This window comes from Simochromis diagramma, unplaced genomic scaffold (genome assembly GCF_900408965.1).
Source record: "Simochromis diagramma unplaced genomic scaffold, fSimDia1.1 OVJJ01000683.1, whole genome shotgun sequence".
NCBI classification, from domain to species: Eukaryota; Metazoa; Chordata; class Actinopteri; order Cichliformes; family Cichlidae; genus Simochromis; species Simochromis diagramma.
Window position 1 is genome coordinate 1,984,484 of NW_024387158.1, and position 19,976 is coordinate 2,004,459.

At 40.0% G+C, this 19,976-nt stretch overlaps 1 protein-coding gene across 2 annotated transcripts in view; it reads left to right on the plus strand.

Moving 5' to 3' along the window:
* The first annotated feature begins 11,244 nt into the window (after nucleotides 1-11,244).
* Nucleotides 11,245-19,976, plus strand: part of LOC120744301 (solute carrier family 12 member 2-like) — a 58,694-nt gene continuing 49,962 nt past the window's right edge. Inside the window, exon 1 of one of the 2 annotated variants that reach the window (XM_040048598.1) lies at nucleotides 11,245-12,277. In XM_040048598.1, coding sequence (XP_039904532.1) covers nucleotides 11,726-12,277 — 552 coding nt within the window. In that variant the 5' untranslated portion in view covers nucleotides 11,245-11,725. The remainder of the gene's footprint in view (nucleotides 12,278-19,976) is intronic. The other variant, XM_040048597.1, reaches the window with a different exon arrangement.

Consider the following 19,976-nt stretch of genomic DNA (forward strand, 5'->3'; position numbering starts at 1 on the left):
TCCGGCAACAAACAGAGGAAGACAAAAAGGCTTAAATACACAGATGGAAAACAAGGGAATGAGACAGAGGAGGAGAGCACAGCTGGGAGAAATTACACATAACGAGACGGGAAGGAAGCAAAACTGGAAACAATTAGCAAAGGACACAAGACTATCAAAGTAAAACAGGAAACAAGAGACATTCACAAAGACAGACTTGAAACTGAGACATGGAGATGTGACTTGACTGCAAAACACGGGGGGTGCATGAACCTGGAGCAACCTAGAAAACCAACACCAAACATAGCTTTTAGTTCATGAATAGTTTTGGTACAGTAAATATTTTTAACTGTCTAAAGCAGTGTTACAGCAAGTGCGGCGCACATAAATGAGTGGACAGGATGACGGACACCGGTAAGAGCAGAGGAGGGGAGCTCTGTGTTTATATTTAAAAACAACTGGTGTCACTGGAGTATGTAATAGTTAAGTGTCGCCAGTTCTATCTGCAATGAGAGTTTACAGTTGTCATAAAGGCTCCTGTTCTTACTTAACCCTGGATGTTAACATCACAGCAGCTTTGGACTACTTGCTAAATACTATTAGTAAACAACAGAGGGCCAATCCTGACAGTTTTTGTAATGGGTGATGACAAAAGAGTCATTTTTTTAAACTCCCTTGCCCAAATTTTATTAGCATATCCATCAAGGAAACAACACACTTGACCACAATAATAGTAACACTGGTTTCAAGGCTTCACCTCTCTCCCATCTCGGACTGTTTGAACAGATCTCTGTTTTTTTATTCCAAGATACAGACAAGTTATTAACATGGTTAAACCAGTCACTAGAACAATACAAGTGTGACCAGTGCAGACTTTTGAACAACTTCATGACCAACCGGACTATATTCAATGTGGACTGTCAGAAGTCTGCAAGACATGGCTTATCACCAAAACTAATCATACAGAAGTACGGTACTGAGGCTCACACGAGTGAGCTTCATTCAATGAGCTCCTTCATCTTTCTGCTGTTAAGGGTCAGATTCTTTTGTCCCCCAACAAGAATCTAGATTTTCCACTTCTTTCCTGTAAGCCTTGATGTCATTTGAAAACTTCACAATTTATTTGATTCATGTAGTTGTAAATGAACGGTGACTAGAGGAGTGAATTGACTATGCAGCCTTGTGGTACCCTCATACTAAACATCAAGGCAGAGGAAATGTGGCTATCTAACCTAACAGACTGGAGTCTGTTGGTTGGAAATCCCAGAGTTAAGTTGCAAAGTGAAGTGCTGATGCCCAGATGTGTGGCCATCAGCTTGGATGGTACAACGATGAGAAGTCCACAAACAGCGTTCAGAGAGTAGTGTCCAGAACTTTAGTTTTATGTGTCAGTGTGAAGTGCAGGATGGAGGCATTGGCATCCTTTGATAAAAATGTGTTGTTTGAACTGTGTTACTTATTAAATTTCACAACTGAATGACTTGAAGGCGGTTGGTGCCGTGGCTCCAGAGACCAGCTATGTGCTAATAGTCTGACACCGCTTTGAGAGGTCACACTGACACTTAATGCCCAGGTTTTCTTCCACCCTGACACTGAAAACCACTCTTAGTATTGCACTTCATTACTGTATTCCAGTGTTTTGTACAACTATAGTTTGTCTTATGCTCTTGAATGACAAGGGGTTGTTTTTGTATTTGTTTTTTGTTTTTGTTTTTTTGTTTAATACAGATTAAAAATCACTAGCGATGGCTGCTGTCAATGCCAGCATGTATGTATAAATATATTATAAATATATATATTTTATTCATTTTAAAATAGTCACTGTTAGAAAAAACACTTTTTTTCCATCATAAATTTTCACGTTCTTCCCATCAGGTTGATGCAGTGAGCTCTGATATGTTACTTGTTAGTAATGCTGTTAAATGCTGGGTTTTACATCTGCTCAGAGTGTGTATGGAAAAATATTTTCACCTGCATGATGTTTGTAATGGCAACCCACTTGTTTTTTGTGTAGCAGAGCATCTGGGCAGAAAGCGAGAGGTAAAACTCAATAGCAGCTGAATTTGTTAATTAGATATCAGAGAAACACAGTGTGCCATTTTCTTGAAGGCTGATCAAAGAGTCTTGTAGATTGTTCCAAAATAAAAATCAATGGCTTTTTTTATTGTGAATAAATTTTTTTAGAATAAAGTCCCAAAACAACTCATGTTTAAAATAATTTCTCCATGCTCCAAACTGCATCCCAATTGGCCATATAGTTAAAACTACAATAAAGTAAGTCCAAAACTTCTGCATCTCATTTTTTTACACTGTTGATCACATCATCCCCAATCCGCTCAACCTGATTTAAGAGAAATACAGAAAAGCAGAATGAATCCTATATCGGACAGCATTCCTTGATCAACAGTTTAGCGACTTGCCTCTTCATTTATGAGACATTTAAGGAGTGTTATTAAAAGAAGAGGGGATGATAAACACTCATAAACACAATCCTGTCTCAACTTTTTTTGAGATTTGTTGTGTTGCGTTCAACACTTGTTTTATTTGCATTTTTGGAATTGGAACTCTAAATTCCAGTTCCAGTCCAAATGACTCTCACTCCTAACTTTTCGACCTTCTTCACTAACAAACCCCAGCTATCGTGACCCGATTTTTAATTTTATTTATTTATTCATTTGGGGGACGGGGCTTAAATTCTGACTTTCCATTGAAGTGTTAATGTTATTAATGATTTGTGTTTTGTTTTTTACTATAGTTGTGATGGTACCCGAGTCGTCGATGTCTGTTTCCTGTTTTATTGTGATAGTCTCTTACCCTGTGTAGATGTTTAGTTTTGCTTCCCCTGTTTTATTAGACAGTTTGTTCCAGCTGCGTTTCCACCTGTTGCCCATCCTCTCGTCATCCTGCATATTTAACCCCTTAGTTTTTCTATGTTACCGATCGATCACATCGTCTCATGTTTAGCATAGTTCTGATTTACTGGTGATCTCTTTAAAAAGAGATCAAAGGGGGAATTGTGAGATTATTATTTTATCATATGTTATCCTATGTCTATAATCGAAATGAGAGAATCATTATACTGCTGTAAGCCACACCATACTCCTTATTATAGAGAGTATAATTAGTTTGTAGCTGTAGTTCTAGTTTGCATTATGCTTCTGAATTACAAAAGAATGTGAAAATCATTAGATTCATTAGATAGGTTTGTATTATCCTATACTGTTGATTTACTGTGAGTGAGTTACACTGTTTCATGACATTTCATACTGCTGAGTTAAGAAGAGAATACTGTGTGCAGAGAGCACAAAGCACATTCCACAGGAGCTTCACCCCCTTGTTGGAAGCAGATAGGCAGGGAGCCAAGGTCATAACACAGGCTCACTGAGAGTTAGAGGGTATGTAAGTTTAGGCTTTTTACGACTAGGTGGGGGCCACTAGAGGCTATAAGAGCTTGAGTAACCCTCCACCAGTTGGAGATTTGCTGTGTCCCTCTGCATACATGTCTCCCCATCCGGATGGTTTATGCTCATAAAGTGTTGAATTGTATGGAATAAATTATTGTTGATTGAGCATTTTTACACCGAGTATTGTCCTTCCTTCAGCCCAAAGATCAAAAGAATTGGGAGGATTTAACACTGGTTTGTAGTGATTTTGATGCAGGTGCTATTCACACATCTGCAACAATGACTAAGTGCTACCCCTTTGAAAGAGCTAAGAGTTTTACTTGGCTATAATGGTTAATTCTGGAGATAACATGACACAGCCATGCTTTTGTTTGTAGAAACCCTTGCTGTAAAATACTTGGGGATAAGACCGAGTTCTAACAATCCCCAAATCTAATTTGGGGTGAAGCTGGTTCTGTTCTATAAGGAGAAGTTTTGCTGTAGTCAATTTCTGACATTCTAAACTGCCTTAGTTGATGGGATAAAAGTAAAGAGTGAGACCACATGAAATGACCCTGTTCTTTCATCTGGATTCAACATAGTTTTGCAGACGTTATTGGTGAATCCTGCAACTGAAGGATAAAGGTCACTTGTTAAAGGATGTCAGTGGTCACATTTTTGGACCAAAAGATAGATCGTTTGAAAGAGGAGTAAATTACAAATAAACATTATTGGACAGAGGTTGTGGCTTACGACACCAGCTATCAGCCACCTACAATGGAGTTTTTAGATCTCTTCCCAGGCGCCTCAACCCCCACTCACATCTTGCAAGACCTCAATAGAGTGAGGCAAGGTATTACAGTGGTTTTACAAAAAACCTCTGGTGGTAATGATCCATGCCTCTTTTCACACTCAGCTCATGTGTTGACACACATGATTAATGGTGCATCAACAACCCTCTTAAAGGACCCCCCCCTACCCCACTAGGGTTTAATTACCTGGTGCTCTCCACCTTTGGGTTTGAGAAATAAAAAAGTCAAGTGTCTTTCTTTCCAAGTTCCTTTGTTTATGTCTAACTAATATCACACGAGTTTGCAAAATACAAGCCATCTTGAACTGTTGTCTAATAATTTCAAACACAAATACAAACAAGCTTACGCTTATCTCACCGTCCACGCAATATATTTCCAGCTCTAACTTAATTAACCACAGCTAGAACTACATTCATTTCAAACCTGTAAATTATTGACATGATACGTCCCAGATTACAAAAGTTAAATATTGCATGTATTTATGTTAAACATGAAATGTCTGTTGACATTAGTCTACTAAACAGACTAAAAATGTACTCTAGACATGACATTTTACACTTAACATGACAATGACATTAGTCTGTGGACATTTTTAAAAATGTCATGTTTATATAGAATGTTGACATTCACATATGACGGGGCTTAACAGTCACCTTTCCATGAATAAGTTGAGTGTGTTTGGCATATAAAGTAAGGCTGTCCTCACTGAACGTCACACTACCCTGTTAACTGAAATGAACACAAATATAGACAAAATAAACCAAACACTGATGATATATTATACTCCACCACTCCAGCTTGAAAGTTATAAAAACATTACTCATCCATCAAACAGTGTAGAGTATTCATGTGGGCTCAACAGAATTCACTCATCTGCATTGTAGCCAACATGGACATTTCTTTAATAGTGCTCTTTGTGCAACATTTCTTGTTTCTTCTTGTATACTCTAAAATAACATTTGAACACCAGGGTGTGGCTTTAAAGAAAATAAATAATTAGAGACACAGAAAGACAACATAAATACAAATAATGATGAACAGACAGATTTATTAAAATGTTTTATTAGAATTTAGTCAAACAAAACAGGAAATGAGTACTTAACAACTACCACAACAAAACAGGAAACAGCAAAAAAATGAAAGGAAACATTTTTACATTTATCGCCTTGAGGCGACTTTTGTTGTGATTTGGCGCTATATAAATAAAATTGAATTGAATTGAATTGAAAAAGTGGAAATTTCAAAATACAAGTTCAAATTTTTATTCACATTCTCATTTTTTATTCTACAAGCTCTCACACTTTGCAACATATTTACCTTCAAACTCCTGGCCACTCCAGGGCAGTTCTGTCCATAGCCTCCCGGATGGCCTCCCAGCTGGCTCCTTGATTTGGTTTGTTTCCATCGCTGGCCACCCAGCCAGCCTCCTGACTTGCTTTGCTTCTGCTACTGGCCTCCAGGCAGACCCTCTAAACTGCAGTGTTCCTAGTGCTTACAACAAGGTCAGGCTGAACCCTAGAACAGTGTCTTGTATATGCTTTTATTTCTTTGCTTAAATAACCTTCATTGGCATGTTTTACTGGAGTTATTCTATCCATCCATCTCCCACTTATAACTCAATCTAACACTCTGAACTATGTCTACATACCTAAATACTGCTATTATGTGATTGGCTGATTAGATATTTACGTTAGTGAGCTGCTAAATTAGAACACTTTTCCTCTGCTTACAACTATTTCATAAATTATGTATTGGACAAAATTAGAGAAAACGCCATCACACATTTTGGACATAATATGAAGATAATCTTGTTCTTCTAAAAATTGTTAATTTGAATTTAGTATATGATGTCATACATGGAGAATCTCAAACTCAAGTTGGATGATTATTCCCCCATATTCAAGTTTCTGTGGAACTTGAGTTTGACTGTTTTAAAAAATATACCAACCCTGTGATTTCTACAGAACTGTCACGGTCTGGCTGGCAGACCATCGGGGTGTAGGGAAGGAGGACCCTAGGCGCGGTGCTCTGTGTGTAAACAGTGCGTTTATTTACAGTGTATGGAACTAAACAACAATAAATCCCCGTGCTTTTCCCAGACTCCCGTGTCGTGTCTTCTCCCAGTGTTTGTGCTCTCCGCTCCCGTGTCTCAGCACTCCCCGTGCTGGCTGCTGTCTGGCACTCCACACCTCTCATGGAGTCTCACGCAATGATCCCACGTCGGAGAGAGCTCCACCACACTCTCAAATAGCTCCTCCGACGAGCCCTGATCAGCAGCAGGTGTGTGGTTTCGGGTGTGGCCAGTCCCCTAGCAGGGCCACACCCACCAGGCCTGAAGGCGCCTGTAAACGAGTGCTCAGACACACAGCCACCCACACACACATATGTACAATCATAGAAAAGGGGTAGCAACACCAAAAATACATAAGTAACATAAGTCTATAACTGCTCAGAGATCCTGGGTCGCTCAGACCCAGGACCTCTGACAAGACCTCCAAATCTGCTGTCTGAGATCAGAGGATGGGAAGTCAAGTATCAGTTTATTATATGTTAATTTGAGGTACGCTCCTGAGAGTGCATTATTAGTACCAGATATTTACCCTAAAGCATTTTCAGGATGTAGCTCAAAAGGTTGAACTGACATGAAATGGCTCATTATTTTACTATTAATTATCACAAGCTGTTGGTTCATTCTCTTGATTTATATTTCACTGAAAGTATATTACTGAGACTAAGTTGCAACACTTTTTATTTTAACTACAAGTTGTTTCACTGCGCACACCCACGTCAGAATAGGCTGCTTGTGGATTGTTGATGTAAAAATAATGCTCACTCATGAGTAGCTACTAAGTAAGGTGACGGCAGACTTGCCCTCAGTCCTCTCTGTAACAGAAACAATAGCTCCTTAACCAGAGAGGAGATGTTTGTTGTTACACAAATAAGAATTATTTACATACTAAATAACACTGTGTGTTCCCATTGTGATGTCAAATGTTCATCATCATCATCATTATCATCATCATCTTTATTTATAAAGCACTTTAAAACAACCACAGCTGACGCAAAGTGCTGTACATTGGAACTAAATAATAAAATTACATAAGATATAAATATAAAATATAAAATAATTAATTAGTTAGTTAGTTTCTGTGTAATTGTAATTAAATTACTTATTATGGCTCACAAAAGCCAAAGAAAAAATGGGTCTTAAGATGTGTTTTAAAAGTGGGCAATGAAGGGGCCTCTCTAATGCGCTAGGGCAAGTTATTCCATAATTTAGAAGAAGCTCAGACAGGTAAGGCTGGGCAAGATTGTGAAAGCATTCAAAAACAAACATAAAAAATTTAAAATTCTAAAAAAAGAAAAGAAAAGAAAAACTCTAAAAGACATAGGCAGTCAGTGCAGCCGGCCAGCACAGAGGTTATACGCTCTCTTTTACGACCTGCCTTTAACCTGCTGCAGACGTGAGAGCAACAACTGACTGACCCCCACATAAAGTGAGTTACAGTAGTCCAGACGGGAAGAAATAAAAGCATGGACCACTGTTTCAAAGTGCTCCCTAGAAAGAAAAGAATTCACTCTTGCCAGACGCCTTAAATGATAAAAGCTGGACTTCTGCACTGCTCTAATTGTCTTTCCAATTTAAAATCACTGTCAATTTAAAACCAAGGTCAGTAATAACAGGTTTAAAATAAACTTCCAGGGGTCCCAAGTCAACAGAGGAGGACTCACAGGGACCATCAGGTCTAAACACCAAGACCTCTGTTTTCTTTTCATTAAAATTTAAAAGGTTTAAAGCCAACCAAGCTTTAATTTCTAGACATGTCAAGAGAGGTCTTATGGAGATGCCAACCTTCTGCTTTAGTGGCAAATACATTTGGCAGTCATCAGCATAACAATGAAAAGAGATCCCACGCCTTCTAAGGATGGAGCCCAGAGACAATAAATACAGTAAAAAGAGCAGTGGCCCTAAAATTGAAGAATTAGATGATTCGGAACTGAGAAGGCTGTCAGAGAAAGTTCTATTTGCCACATAAGACCTAAACCAATTAAATGCAGTGCCACCAATATCCACTAGATCATCTAATCGAGATATTAGATGTTGTGGTCTACTGTGTCAAAGGCAGCAGTTAGGTCAAGCAAGACCAGAACAATGTGGTTATCAGACTCACATGCCAGAAGGATGTCATTAAAGACCCTTAATAATGCAGATTCTGTGCTATGAAGTGTTTTAAAACCTGACTGAAAAATCTTAAGGATGCCATTATCATCTAGAAAATCTTTCAGCTGACAAAAAACTGTTTTCTCTAAAACCTTGGAAAGTAAAGGTAGCTTGGAAATAGGCCTATAATTAGCTAAAACTGTGTGATCAAGACCAGGTTTCTTAAGCAGTGGCTGCACTACTGCATGTTTCAAGTTTGCAGGAACCACACAAGAGGACAGACTACTGTTAATAATGGCAAGGACAGAATTCCCTATACTAGGAAAAATTTTCTTTAAAAAATTGTGGAGGGATAGGACCCCGGGGGGAACCTGCGGGCTTAATATGGCGAATCACATCCTCTAAATTGGAGAGAGTCACAAGCTCAAACTCAGTAAAAACAGCAGTGCAAGGGAAAGAGACAAAGCTTTTCAATAAAAAGCTCAGAAAAGTATTGCACATATCAGGAGAAACTTCCAAACAGACATTCGGTGGAGTATTAAGAACAGAGTGAACGGTCTTAAATAATACACATGGGTTATGACTGTTGGAAGAAATAATACTTGCAAAATATTCCCTTTTTGCCTCTTTGACAGTATTCTGCTATGACATTCCCTCTTAATAGCACAAGAACTGTCATTAAACCAAGGCTCAGATTTAGCCTTAGGCTGCCTGGTTTTTAACTATTTGTGATTAATTAAATCACTACAAACCACTCAGCAGACAGATCACAGGTAATGAAGTACTGGTTAGTACTGTTTGTTCTATCTTTAGCTACCTGAGGTTACAGGTGACTTTTTTTTTTTAAATTAATTAATGTTGTCTTGAAAGGGACAAGTTCTACATAACTGTAACAGTATCTATACACTTTTGTTTCTTTTCTTTTTCTTTTAAAGTCAAATATAAGAAGCTACAAAAAATTTTACTTAACTTGACATTACAAAAAGGATTGTTGTTAAAATCTCTAAAAGAATCTCAGAGATTCCAAGAAGGCCAGGTACCCTGAACTGTCATCCTGTGCATAAGCGCAGATGACAGTGAGGACCCCTTCCCTGACCAAAAGGTGCAGAAAGGTGATGTTCAATGTAGCAGTTGTCAGTCTTGGTAGACAGGGATCGGTTTGCCAGGGTCTCTGTCTTTGGCTGCCACCCAGCAAACGCTGCACCTAAGCGTTTCGGTGCCTCTGGTGGCTGGTGAGCCTACAGGAGGGTGTGCCCAGCCAGGCCCCATGGCCTAAGACATGGCCATCAGGTGCTCACTCTAGGCCGCCTTCCCCGGGCCTGGCTCCAGGACGGGGCCCTGGTAACCCTATCCTGGGCAGGGTGAACTGTTCCCTTGGTCTTGTACTCATAAGGGTCTTCTGAAATACTTACTCTAGTCCCTCACTCAGGACCAATTTGGCATGAGAGATCCTACCATGGGGCAAAATCTGCCCGACAGGTGAGGGCAGTCAGCTGGAAAGCTGAGGACGCTTGGAGAACATCAGTGCCGAATCAGAAGCACTGTGTCCATAAACACTAAAGAAAAAGCAATCAGATCACTGTGTGGGTCCCTATGTGTTCACAAATGCTTATATTAATGGGTGTATTAATGGGGCAAGTTGTATAAAGTGCTTTGAGTGCTCAGGTAACCCATGGGGCCTGGCCACCAGGCGCTCTTCCTTGGGCACGATGGAACAAGGTCTGGATCCAGGGTGGGGCCCCAGTAACCCTATCCCAGGCAGGATGAACTGCTCCCCTGATGTTACACTCATGTTTATCTTCTGAATCACTCTTTGTCTGGTCCCTCACCCAGGATGAATTTAGGATCCCTGGGACACACAAATCCCTTCACCACAAAAACAGTAGCAATTCATGGAGGGGATAATAATTTTAATCGAATCCATTTTAACATACTGCTATTAGCCCTGTGCAACTTATGTTAATGCCCTAATAAATAAAAATGAAAAAAGGCACTCGTATGATTGACACTTCAAGCAAAATGGTTTTTAACCAGAAATTAATGGTAGAATACTGTATGTTAAGAAATAAGGGTTGAAATGTGATGAAATGTTCTCAGACAGATGTGTTATATGAAGAGTTCATTACTTCTTACCCTAATTACCACTACGGACTATTCTATATTAAAATAATAAATCTAAAATGCACTGATAACTTATAAAATAATTCAATACAATTTTATTTATATAGCACCAAATCACAACAAAAGTCGCCTCAAGGCGCTTCATAGATACAGAGAAAAACCCAACAATCATATGACCCCCTATGAGCAAGCACTTTGGCGACAGTGGGAAGGAAAAACTCCCTTTTAACAGGAAGAAACCTCCGGCAGAACCAGGCTCAGGGAGGGGCGGGGCCATCTGCTGAGACCGGCTGGGGTGAAAATATTATTCAAATAGTTTAAAAAACCCTCAAAGATAGCTTAAGAGATATGGAACAAGAAAGGAAGGAGGCCCACAGACTGCTTATGTATTGACTGTTAGTTCTGTGCTATGCGTCTGCATAAATGCAGAGAAAACTCAAAATGTTTTGGGACATGAAGGGTTTGGGCCACGCTGGGTACAACACACTGCTAAAGGACAAACGTTATCCCATCCACATACTACAGTGAGATAGGCAATGTACAACAGACAAAACCTATACTTGTGAAGTCGTAGATGGAGCTTTGACAAAGACAAACGGTCAAACAGACAAACAGCAGCACATATAGTGGTGCAGTTATGTCCTTCCCCGCCCGTCCCCAAATCCCCTCCCCTCTTCTCCGATCTCACAGGGGTCAAACAACGTCACGCCTACTCTTTGAGTATTGTCATATGTTCTCGCGACATTACCTTCCCTCTTAAAAAGGAACGCGATCACTGACACCTCGCGAGGTTTTTGTTAGTCGTTGTCCGCCCTCTGGCGATGCCGTCTGAAGTGTGTATAATAGCAGCAAGGAAATCTCTGGGAGTCTAGGAGGAGCTACGGCAAGGTCGATATCAGCATCGTTTTCAGGGCAGCAGAAGGACCATAAGTGGCTGGGATCTAGTGCTGTGTCCCCGAGTGAGGGACGATAAATTGTGAGTTTTGGGATTTATCACCGTGGAAGAAGAAGTAGGAGAGCGACGGAAAGTTTACAATCTGTAGTCTTGTTCCGACCGTGCTAATAAGCTACCCTCACTACTCCTCCTTTCCTCGCCGCTATCCTGCGCCTTTTCTAACCAGTCAGAGCAGCGAGTTCATTTTTCCTGTAAATAGGAAGACGCTTTGTAACGGGTGGCAACCGGGTTTTTGCTCGCATCCATTATATTGTGTGGCCGAGTAAAGCGTTTGATCCACACGCTTTCCACGTTCATCTCTGTTTGCTGTACCATGTCAGCACCATCCTCTGCGTCTTCCGCTCCGGCGGAGAACTCTGCGACGGACCATGATTTTCTAGCCCCGGATGCGGGGCAGAAGCCACCCGGTCCGACGCCCAGTCAGAGCCGGTTCCAAGTGGACCTCGTGGCTGAGGCTGCGGGCGCCGCAGATGATAAGACTCCGAGCTCCGACGCCTCTGCCGCTGCCCCAGATGCTCAGAGTAGCGATCCAGTTGTCAGCGGAGAGGAAGCTAAAGGCCGGTTTCGGGTGGTGAACTTTGCGGATCCGACTGGGGTAGGCAGCGTGGCCTCTCCGGAGGCAGCGCCGACTGAGGGAATGCAGAACGGAGACACGGTGATGAGCGAGACTAGCTTACATTCGTCGACTGGGGGGCAACATCACTATCACTATGACACGCACACCAATACCTATTACTTGAGAACTTTTGGTCACAATACCATCGATGCCGTGCCCAACATCGATTTCTACCGGCAGACAGCAGCACCGCTGGGGGAGAAACTCACCAGACCCACCCTGTCGGAGCTGCACGATGAGCTGGACAAGGTAAGACCACTCACATGACCCGAAACTACTGGTTGAATGATATAGAAATCAGACTACAACTTATCTTATTATAATTGGAATCAACCCCAACTGTCAGAGTGTTCACCTTTATGTATTTACAATCTCCGTTTATTGTCTTTAAACCATCACATGCCGCTCTACGTGAGTTATTGGTAGATGGGAACCTCTGCTTTTCCCGTGTACTCCATCTAGGTCACAGCAGTCCTGTCAGATAAAGTTGTTTTTGTTGTTGTGGTGTGGTTTTTGTTTTTGTTTTTCTTCTTCGGACAGATGCTCTGTAAGATGTTCAGGTCAAAATGACTGACCCCAGATTACCGCTGTGTTTGCTGGTTTGTGTCACTGTTTACGTTATTAAGAAACAAACATTATATCTAAAGAACATGGCAGATGTTTCCCTTGTAAATGACAGTCACACTGAAAGCACTTTCGTGTTGCTAGTATTAATTCATTTTTAAGTAAAAACTTTATTTCTGAACTGTGGTGGTGTTTTCCCCCCTTTTCCTCTAACTGGTCTGGAGTAGCCTGTTATTGTCAAGGTTATAATCTGATAAACTTCAAAGTGACTGTTGGCAGCAGTACCCTGACGAGCTGATTTTCACTAACCACAATGAACTCCAACACGGACCGAAGCTTGTATGACAAAGCCCAGGTTCTCCGTGTTTTAAATACATTTTTCCAAAAAAAAATATCCACTTCAGTTTCATCCATATTGCTCATCTTGTATTGCGTCCATAGCTTAACAGAACATTTGTATGCTGTGTTTTGCTCTGGTGAGAAGTCACCTTGCTTACTGGGCCAGGTTAGATTGTTGGATGTTGCGATAAAGGAAAACAGAAGAATTCTTACACTTTTATTGCGTGTAGAAGTTCTTTATTTACTACAAAGTGTTTCGAGACAACTTTTGTTATAAACTGGCGTGGTCTAAAGAAAATTGCATTAACTTTATGCTGTCTTTCAGCGCAAACCAGTGTCATCACATTTGCAAGTCAAGTATCGTTACTTGGTGCCAAATTACTGGCACCAAATCAAGTCTCTTGACACGAGACTTGATTTTCCGGTATATCATTCAAAACTAAAGCAGGACGCCTTTGTCAATGACTGCCCACTCCAGTCGATTGTATACCTTATGAAACTTGATGAAAAGTAAAGTCTGTTCTCTGAATCCTAATCTGCAAAGCACCTAATGATCTCTTTCAGATAGATAGATAGATAGATAGATATCTATCTATCTATCTATCTATCTATCTATCTATCTCATATGAAGTAGTTAGTGTTGAAAAGCTGGTTTTGGTTTTTTTCAACTAGAACAGGGCTTCTATTGTCTTCCCCAGTCAGGGTATATTGAGACTTTATGGCAAATATTTAGTAGGCAAGTATGTTTCAGCACCACAGAATTACAGCTGCTAGCAGTTATGCATGATCAGCTGATGGACAATGGAATTTAATTAGATGCTGTGGTTGGCTGATATTCATACAAGCTGCACTCTTTGGCTCAGTAGATTGGAAATAGCCTTTGAACATTAAATATCATGGGGTTTCTTTTAGTTTGAAGGTCATGGTCACCTTGGTGCTACTACTTTATGTCACTGAGTGTTTTCCAGTGTTTGTGTGGCACGCCCAGATCGAAATGTGGAATGGAAATTCCACCAATTGATTGTTGCTTCTGGTTGTTTTTCATGGCAATCAATGAGTCCTCTTATAAAGTTGGTAAAGTGTCTATGTGAAAGCTGAACACATTGTCTTTATGTAATTGACTGTGGCAGTAAACTCTGAGAGTCTTGAGCCTCTAGTGACATGGGCCGTCAGGAACAGGCAGGTAAGTAAGTGTTGCCGTCCTGTAATGTTGAGCTCCAAAACAGCACCTTCAATAGCGCTGTGCTATGGGTCCATATTGAAGAGCCGGAAGGGAAACTGTGACAGGGAAGATTTTATTCAGTCCAGAGCAGCAGAGCATAAACACACTGTGCTTAAATATTGATGTCGCACTCAGTGCTGCTAAAGTTTGACATTAGACTGGAATACTGTACTGCTCTCTATACTTTTAGAGTAGCTGGGACAGTAGTTAAGGATGAGTTCAGTGTTAACTTGAGTCTTAATGGCATTTTTGCCGCATTACTTGCAAAATGTGCACAGTTTCTTTCATGTCCTCTTATTGCTCCTGGATTTTAATGTGCTGAATCCAAAAACAACAGTTTAAAAAAACTATGGATAAGCTATTTAGTTTAATTTTACACCTATGCATTTTGTTTAGATGATTTTCAATCATACATTGTGAGCATAGAGATATATATCTATCTGTATATGGTAGGTGAATTATTGTGATGTGACACTTTCTTAATTTTGTAACAAGATTTAAAAAAAAAAAAGAGAGAGATAAAGAACACTTGATGCAAACCATTATATTGGAAAGCACAGCTGGATTGTTCCACATCAAATCTCAAAAGATTCTCCCGAATTTATTCAGAGGTAGGCCAAGTCAGGATGTGGGTGTGGGATGCTGTGACACTGAGACATGTAAAGTTAATCAGTTCGATCTGACGTCCTGTGATGACGTCAGATATGAATAAGTGATTGAACATGTGCTTCACATGTTTATTCATATGTTAGTTTCATCACTTGACCACACATCTATCGATCTATTTATTTATTTATTTATTTATTTATTTATTTTTTTAATAGATGTTTACACAACTAAACAAAAGTAATAATTCAACAATGTCATGCACAAATGGAGGATGTGCAAAGGTGTCACTGGGTCAAAGTCTCAGTACCTTCCACAACATATCTGAAAAGAATTTATTTTTTAAAGCTTATTATAATAATCTTTAAAAAAAAAAAAAAATCTGTAGCCTTATTTTGCATCATCAGATTTGTTGCTACGGAGAAGGTCAAAGTAAGAGTAGAGGTCAAAAGTTCAAATATATCCTGCAATTTAGGCATATTATGTACATGTTATAATGATGTTGTATTATAATTAAATTATATTATGATAGTATACTGTGTGTGTGTAGGTATGTGTGAGGTCTTAAAGACCTCTTAGTACAATATCACACCAATAGAAAACTGCTGTCAGACTGCTTGCTTACAGGATATTTAGAAGTAGAATTGCAGGCAGAACCTTTTAACTTTCAGTTCAATTTAATTAAATAATCAGCTGCATTATTTAGTATTTTGTGATTGGTATTGTTATAGTTGTCAAAGGCTTGTTTGCCCGGTGGCCTTGTTAATTGGGTAAGTGTGACGGCATTGTAGTGCATCGGTTAAGACTGTTTATTCAGAACAAAAAAGGTTCCAAGTTACCATTTGCTACTAGGCTGGGTGCTTTCTGCGAGGAGTTTGCATGTTCTTAAGGTGGATAAAATGCTTAAGGGGTTACAGTTAAGTGCTGCTGTTTTGTCGGTCTATGTGGATATGAAATGTGGGATTGTAAGTTGTTGACTAGTAGAGAGGTACATATTGTAAAAGTGCCTGCTGCTTTCAGGGGACGTTGCAGGGTCGATTTGCACAATGGAACCCTTGTTTAAGTCTTACAAGCTTTTTTTTTTTTTTTTTTTTTTTTTTTTTTTTCCCCTTTTTGAAGCAAATCCCTCCTGTGTTTCTAGTACCTCACAGCCCTGCAGTTTGTACAGGCTGTATGCAGAAACAGGAAGTGAAGGACCCCCTGGGCTTTTAGTGTGTCATTTGACAAGCAGTGGAGTCCTTTTGTCTCAGAATCAGCCATAGATGATGGTCTTACAGCTGTAGTAACAATCTCGCTCGCTGGCTCGCACACGCGCACACCCTCTCTGTCTCTCTTTCTCACAGAGCCTTTTGGCAACTGTGTGAGAGAGAAAGAGCTTTTTGTCTGCAGAGGACCTGGCTTCTTCCTTATTCCCGTGTGCGTCACATAGACCCTGATGTCAGAAATAGCACAATGACCCCACCCCCTTGTGAGACGCAAGTACAGTAATTAAGCTGAGAGTAAAACAATAGCGGTATTAGCAGTAGCTGTGCGTATTCCGTTGAATTTATTTTGGCGGTAATGTATCTGTGAGAATATGTAACTATTAATGCTTTAGTTCAGATATGATAAAACAGTCCTTGGAAAAACAAGCAAGCGCTGCAAAACCATGGGATACTTCTATCCTATACTTCTATACTTCTTATCATGACTCTCAAACTTTTGTCAGTCTCTATACTGCTTATATTGTCCTTATAGGTTGCAAATAATTTATTATGTAACTTCACCCTGTCAGTCGATACTCATGTTTCAACCAATGTGTTTTACAGTGCTGTCACAGAAACTGTAGCGTTACACTGAGACGCGCTAATAAGAGTTTTCTTTGTGTCCGTTTAGACATTATTTCCATGTTTAGCTAGCCAATCAGGACATGAATTGTTTTTTGACATTAACAAAAAATGTGGGTTCCAGTTTACTTTCTAAGATACCTCAATCACCCCAGCTCTGTTGGAGTGCAACAAAATTCCACTCCTTTTTTTTTTTTTTTTTTTTTTTTTTTTTTTCCCCCTCTTTTCAGAGGAGTGGAATTTTTTTTCCCTTCAAGGATCAGAACAGAATTGACCTTCATAACCACATTTCCTGTTGTCTGCAGTTTCTGCTCGGCGTATTACAACAGCTTGACTGGCCACTCCCAGCACTTAAGTTTAGCACTTCACAAAGTGAAGTCCCCATCTTGATTTGGGGACTCACTAACAGCATGAGAGGTGAATTTTAATGTCGGGAAAAGGGGAAATGGTTTGAAAAATGGCTCCCTGTTAAATCCAGACTCAAATATAAAATTCTCCTCGCATACCAGGGTCTTGTATAATCAGGCCCCATCTTATCTTTGTGACCTTATAGTACTGTATCGCCACAATAGAGGACTTCACTGTCAGACTGATGGCTTTCTTGTGGTTCCTAGGATATTTAAAAGCACTATAGGAGGCAGAAACTTTAGCTTTCAGGCCCCTCTTCTGTGGAACCAGCTCCCAGCTTGGATTCGGGAGACAGACACTATCTCTACTTTTAATATTAGGCTGATCTGGACTACTCATCGTCTCATTAATTCAATTCATTTCACAACAACAGTCACCTCAAGACACTTAATTATTCATTAGAAGGCTCTGTCATTGTCGGGAATGCCATAAAAGTGTGTGGGCGCCATAGAAACTAGTGAGTACTTTTTTTTTTTTTTTTTTTTTTTTTTTGAGTTGTTGCAATGAAATTCCAGCAAAAAGGACTAGCCCCCACGTCATTTTGTTTCACTTCAATTTTCAGGGTGTCTTTGATGTTCAGCCCTCTGTTCGTTGATAATTCATACACATTACAAATTTGCACACCCAGATACGTCTGTGTTGCAAGTATCAGTTATATGTGGAGATGTGCCATAGCAAGGCAACTTGAATTTTTTATGAATCCCTTAATAATTCATTATTAGTCTGATCTATCCATTGGGGAAATGAGATTTTTCAAAAAAAAAAAATGCCTTGACAAACAAGCTGGTGCCGTGTACTTTGACATCATTGTCATCAGAACAACCCTGCTGTTTGGTCTCACATTACATCTCCAGTTAGTCTCGTGTCTGACAGGAAATTAATGCTGCTTCCTGTTTTCTTCAATAATCTGCTCAGAAAACAGCAAGGGTCATAGCTTTTCATTCACCTTGAATTGGGGACAGTTGGACAAAGAGAGCTTTGTGAGTTAACGTGTCATATTTCTAGAGAAGGGACATGTGCATGTTGTTCAGAAGGAAACAATTTGATGAAAAGGTCAAAGATGTTTAGAGGTCAACTTCATGTGCTTGCAGCCTCTCCCTTTGCTTACTTAGAGCTTGTTTCACAAGGAGAAAAATCATATTCCCTTGATCATGGTTAGCATCATGGAAAATTGGCAAACATCCCTTTTATATCAAGTGTTTACAAATTGTCCCTTGTGTGTGCACATGCAAGCCGTATGGCAGGATGTGCCCACAGTTGGACTAATTAGCATTCTATTGCAAGATTAAACTACTCGTGGTAGCCTAGTTCCATGCACAGATGTACACAAAGCCCATGTGGTGGACAGTTAGACATCAGTAGTGCAGAAATAAGCAAAATTGTTCAGAATGTGAGTGTCTGTGCAAGTCTGAATGTTTAAGAAATGTGATGTGAAATGATAATTTTGTTTCAAAAAGAACAGCTTTTGAAAATGTGGCATATATAAAAAGTGTTGTTAACACTAAGGATCTGGTTACCCAGGACAGCTAGCTGGTTAGCAGTGACAGAACAAGTGTCTATAGCTCAAGCAGTTATTTACTAATCGGAAGTTTGCAAGAGCAAGAAGGTCCGGAGTTCAACTCCATCATCTGGCTGGGGCTTTTCTGTGTGGAGCTTACATGTTCTCCCTGTGTTTCCATGGGTTCTCTCTGGGTATGCTGGAGATCTTATTTAAGCGTATTTTATAATACATATCTTTGTTATGGCTCAACCCTGCACAGACCAAGTAACTTGTCAGTGGCCGCTCACGAGGTCACTAGCTAACTATCAACCAGTGGATAACATACCGATACTTACACTCTAAACTGCTAAGCAGCTCTTATCAAAGCTTCTCTGTTTGTGGGACTCTACCTCACTCGTCACCTCTTTTACACTCACACCAGAGTTAAATAGTAATTTGACACAATTGGGAAAACAAAAGTCTCTGCACTGTGAGGCCAGGCCATTTTGATTCCGTCAGCAGCCCTCAGCGGAAAATCCAACACTGGAAGTGTTTCAGGACCGTAAAAGAATAATGAACTGAGTTGTGGGAGGTTTCTCCAAACAATGGTGAGATGTCTGAGGGAGTGGACATATGATCGGCCCTCTCGGCCAATAATCATTGTGCAGGGAGGACTGTCAGCCTGAGCATTCATCAGCATCAAGCAGACTCAGAAGATGCTTACCACTGTATAATATGTATAGTATGTGGAACAGAGCGTACCTGTGAACAGAGGTATGGAGATATCCTTAAGTCTTAAATGACTAACAAGCAATGTGATCTTTCTGTTAGTATTTAGGTATGAACACAAAGCCAACAGCGCAAATCAAAGATGAAAACCAGCACAATGAGACTTTAAACGGCGATTGCAGCCTGACATCAGTTTGTTACCTGTTGAAGTTCAGCAGCGGCTGGCTTCACTGTAAATGACTACTTTCTTCATCACAGTGTTTGGCTGGGGTCAGCATTCATTCATCATTAACATCACTCTGAGTTCTTTGCTAGCTTAGTGTCAGTATACTGTACATGCAGGTGCTTGCGAACACCAGAAATTGTGTTAACAGTGTAATCATTTTTTTCTTTCTTTTTTTTTTTTTTTTTTCTTCCTTTTTCCTGGAGCAGTCTCCACTTTCTATTGCAGGATGACAGCGCAATGTTTGCAAACATTGCGCTGTCATCCTGCAATAAAGCTAAAAATAATGTCCATATCCAAACTGTAGATTGCGTCAATCTTTTCTTCCTCCAGCACACAGTTTGTACAGATATCGATGTTTTTTAAAAAAATTGCATCAAGTTTTGGGGTGATGAATTACAAACTGTGGTCGGAATAGAAACGGATGCATAATACTGCAACAGAAATTCAGGTCTCTACAGACAGCATGCTAACACATTACCACAATAATTCTAAACTATCACTTTAAAGTCTCTTTAGGTTGGTTTTCGTCTTTGTTTTGTGTTGTTGGT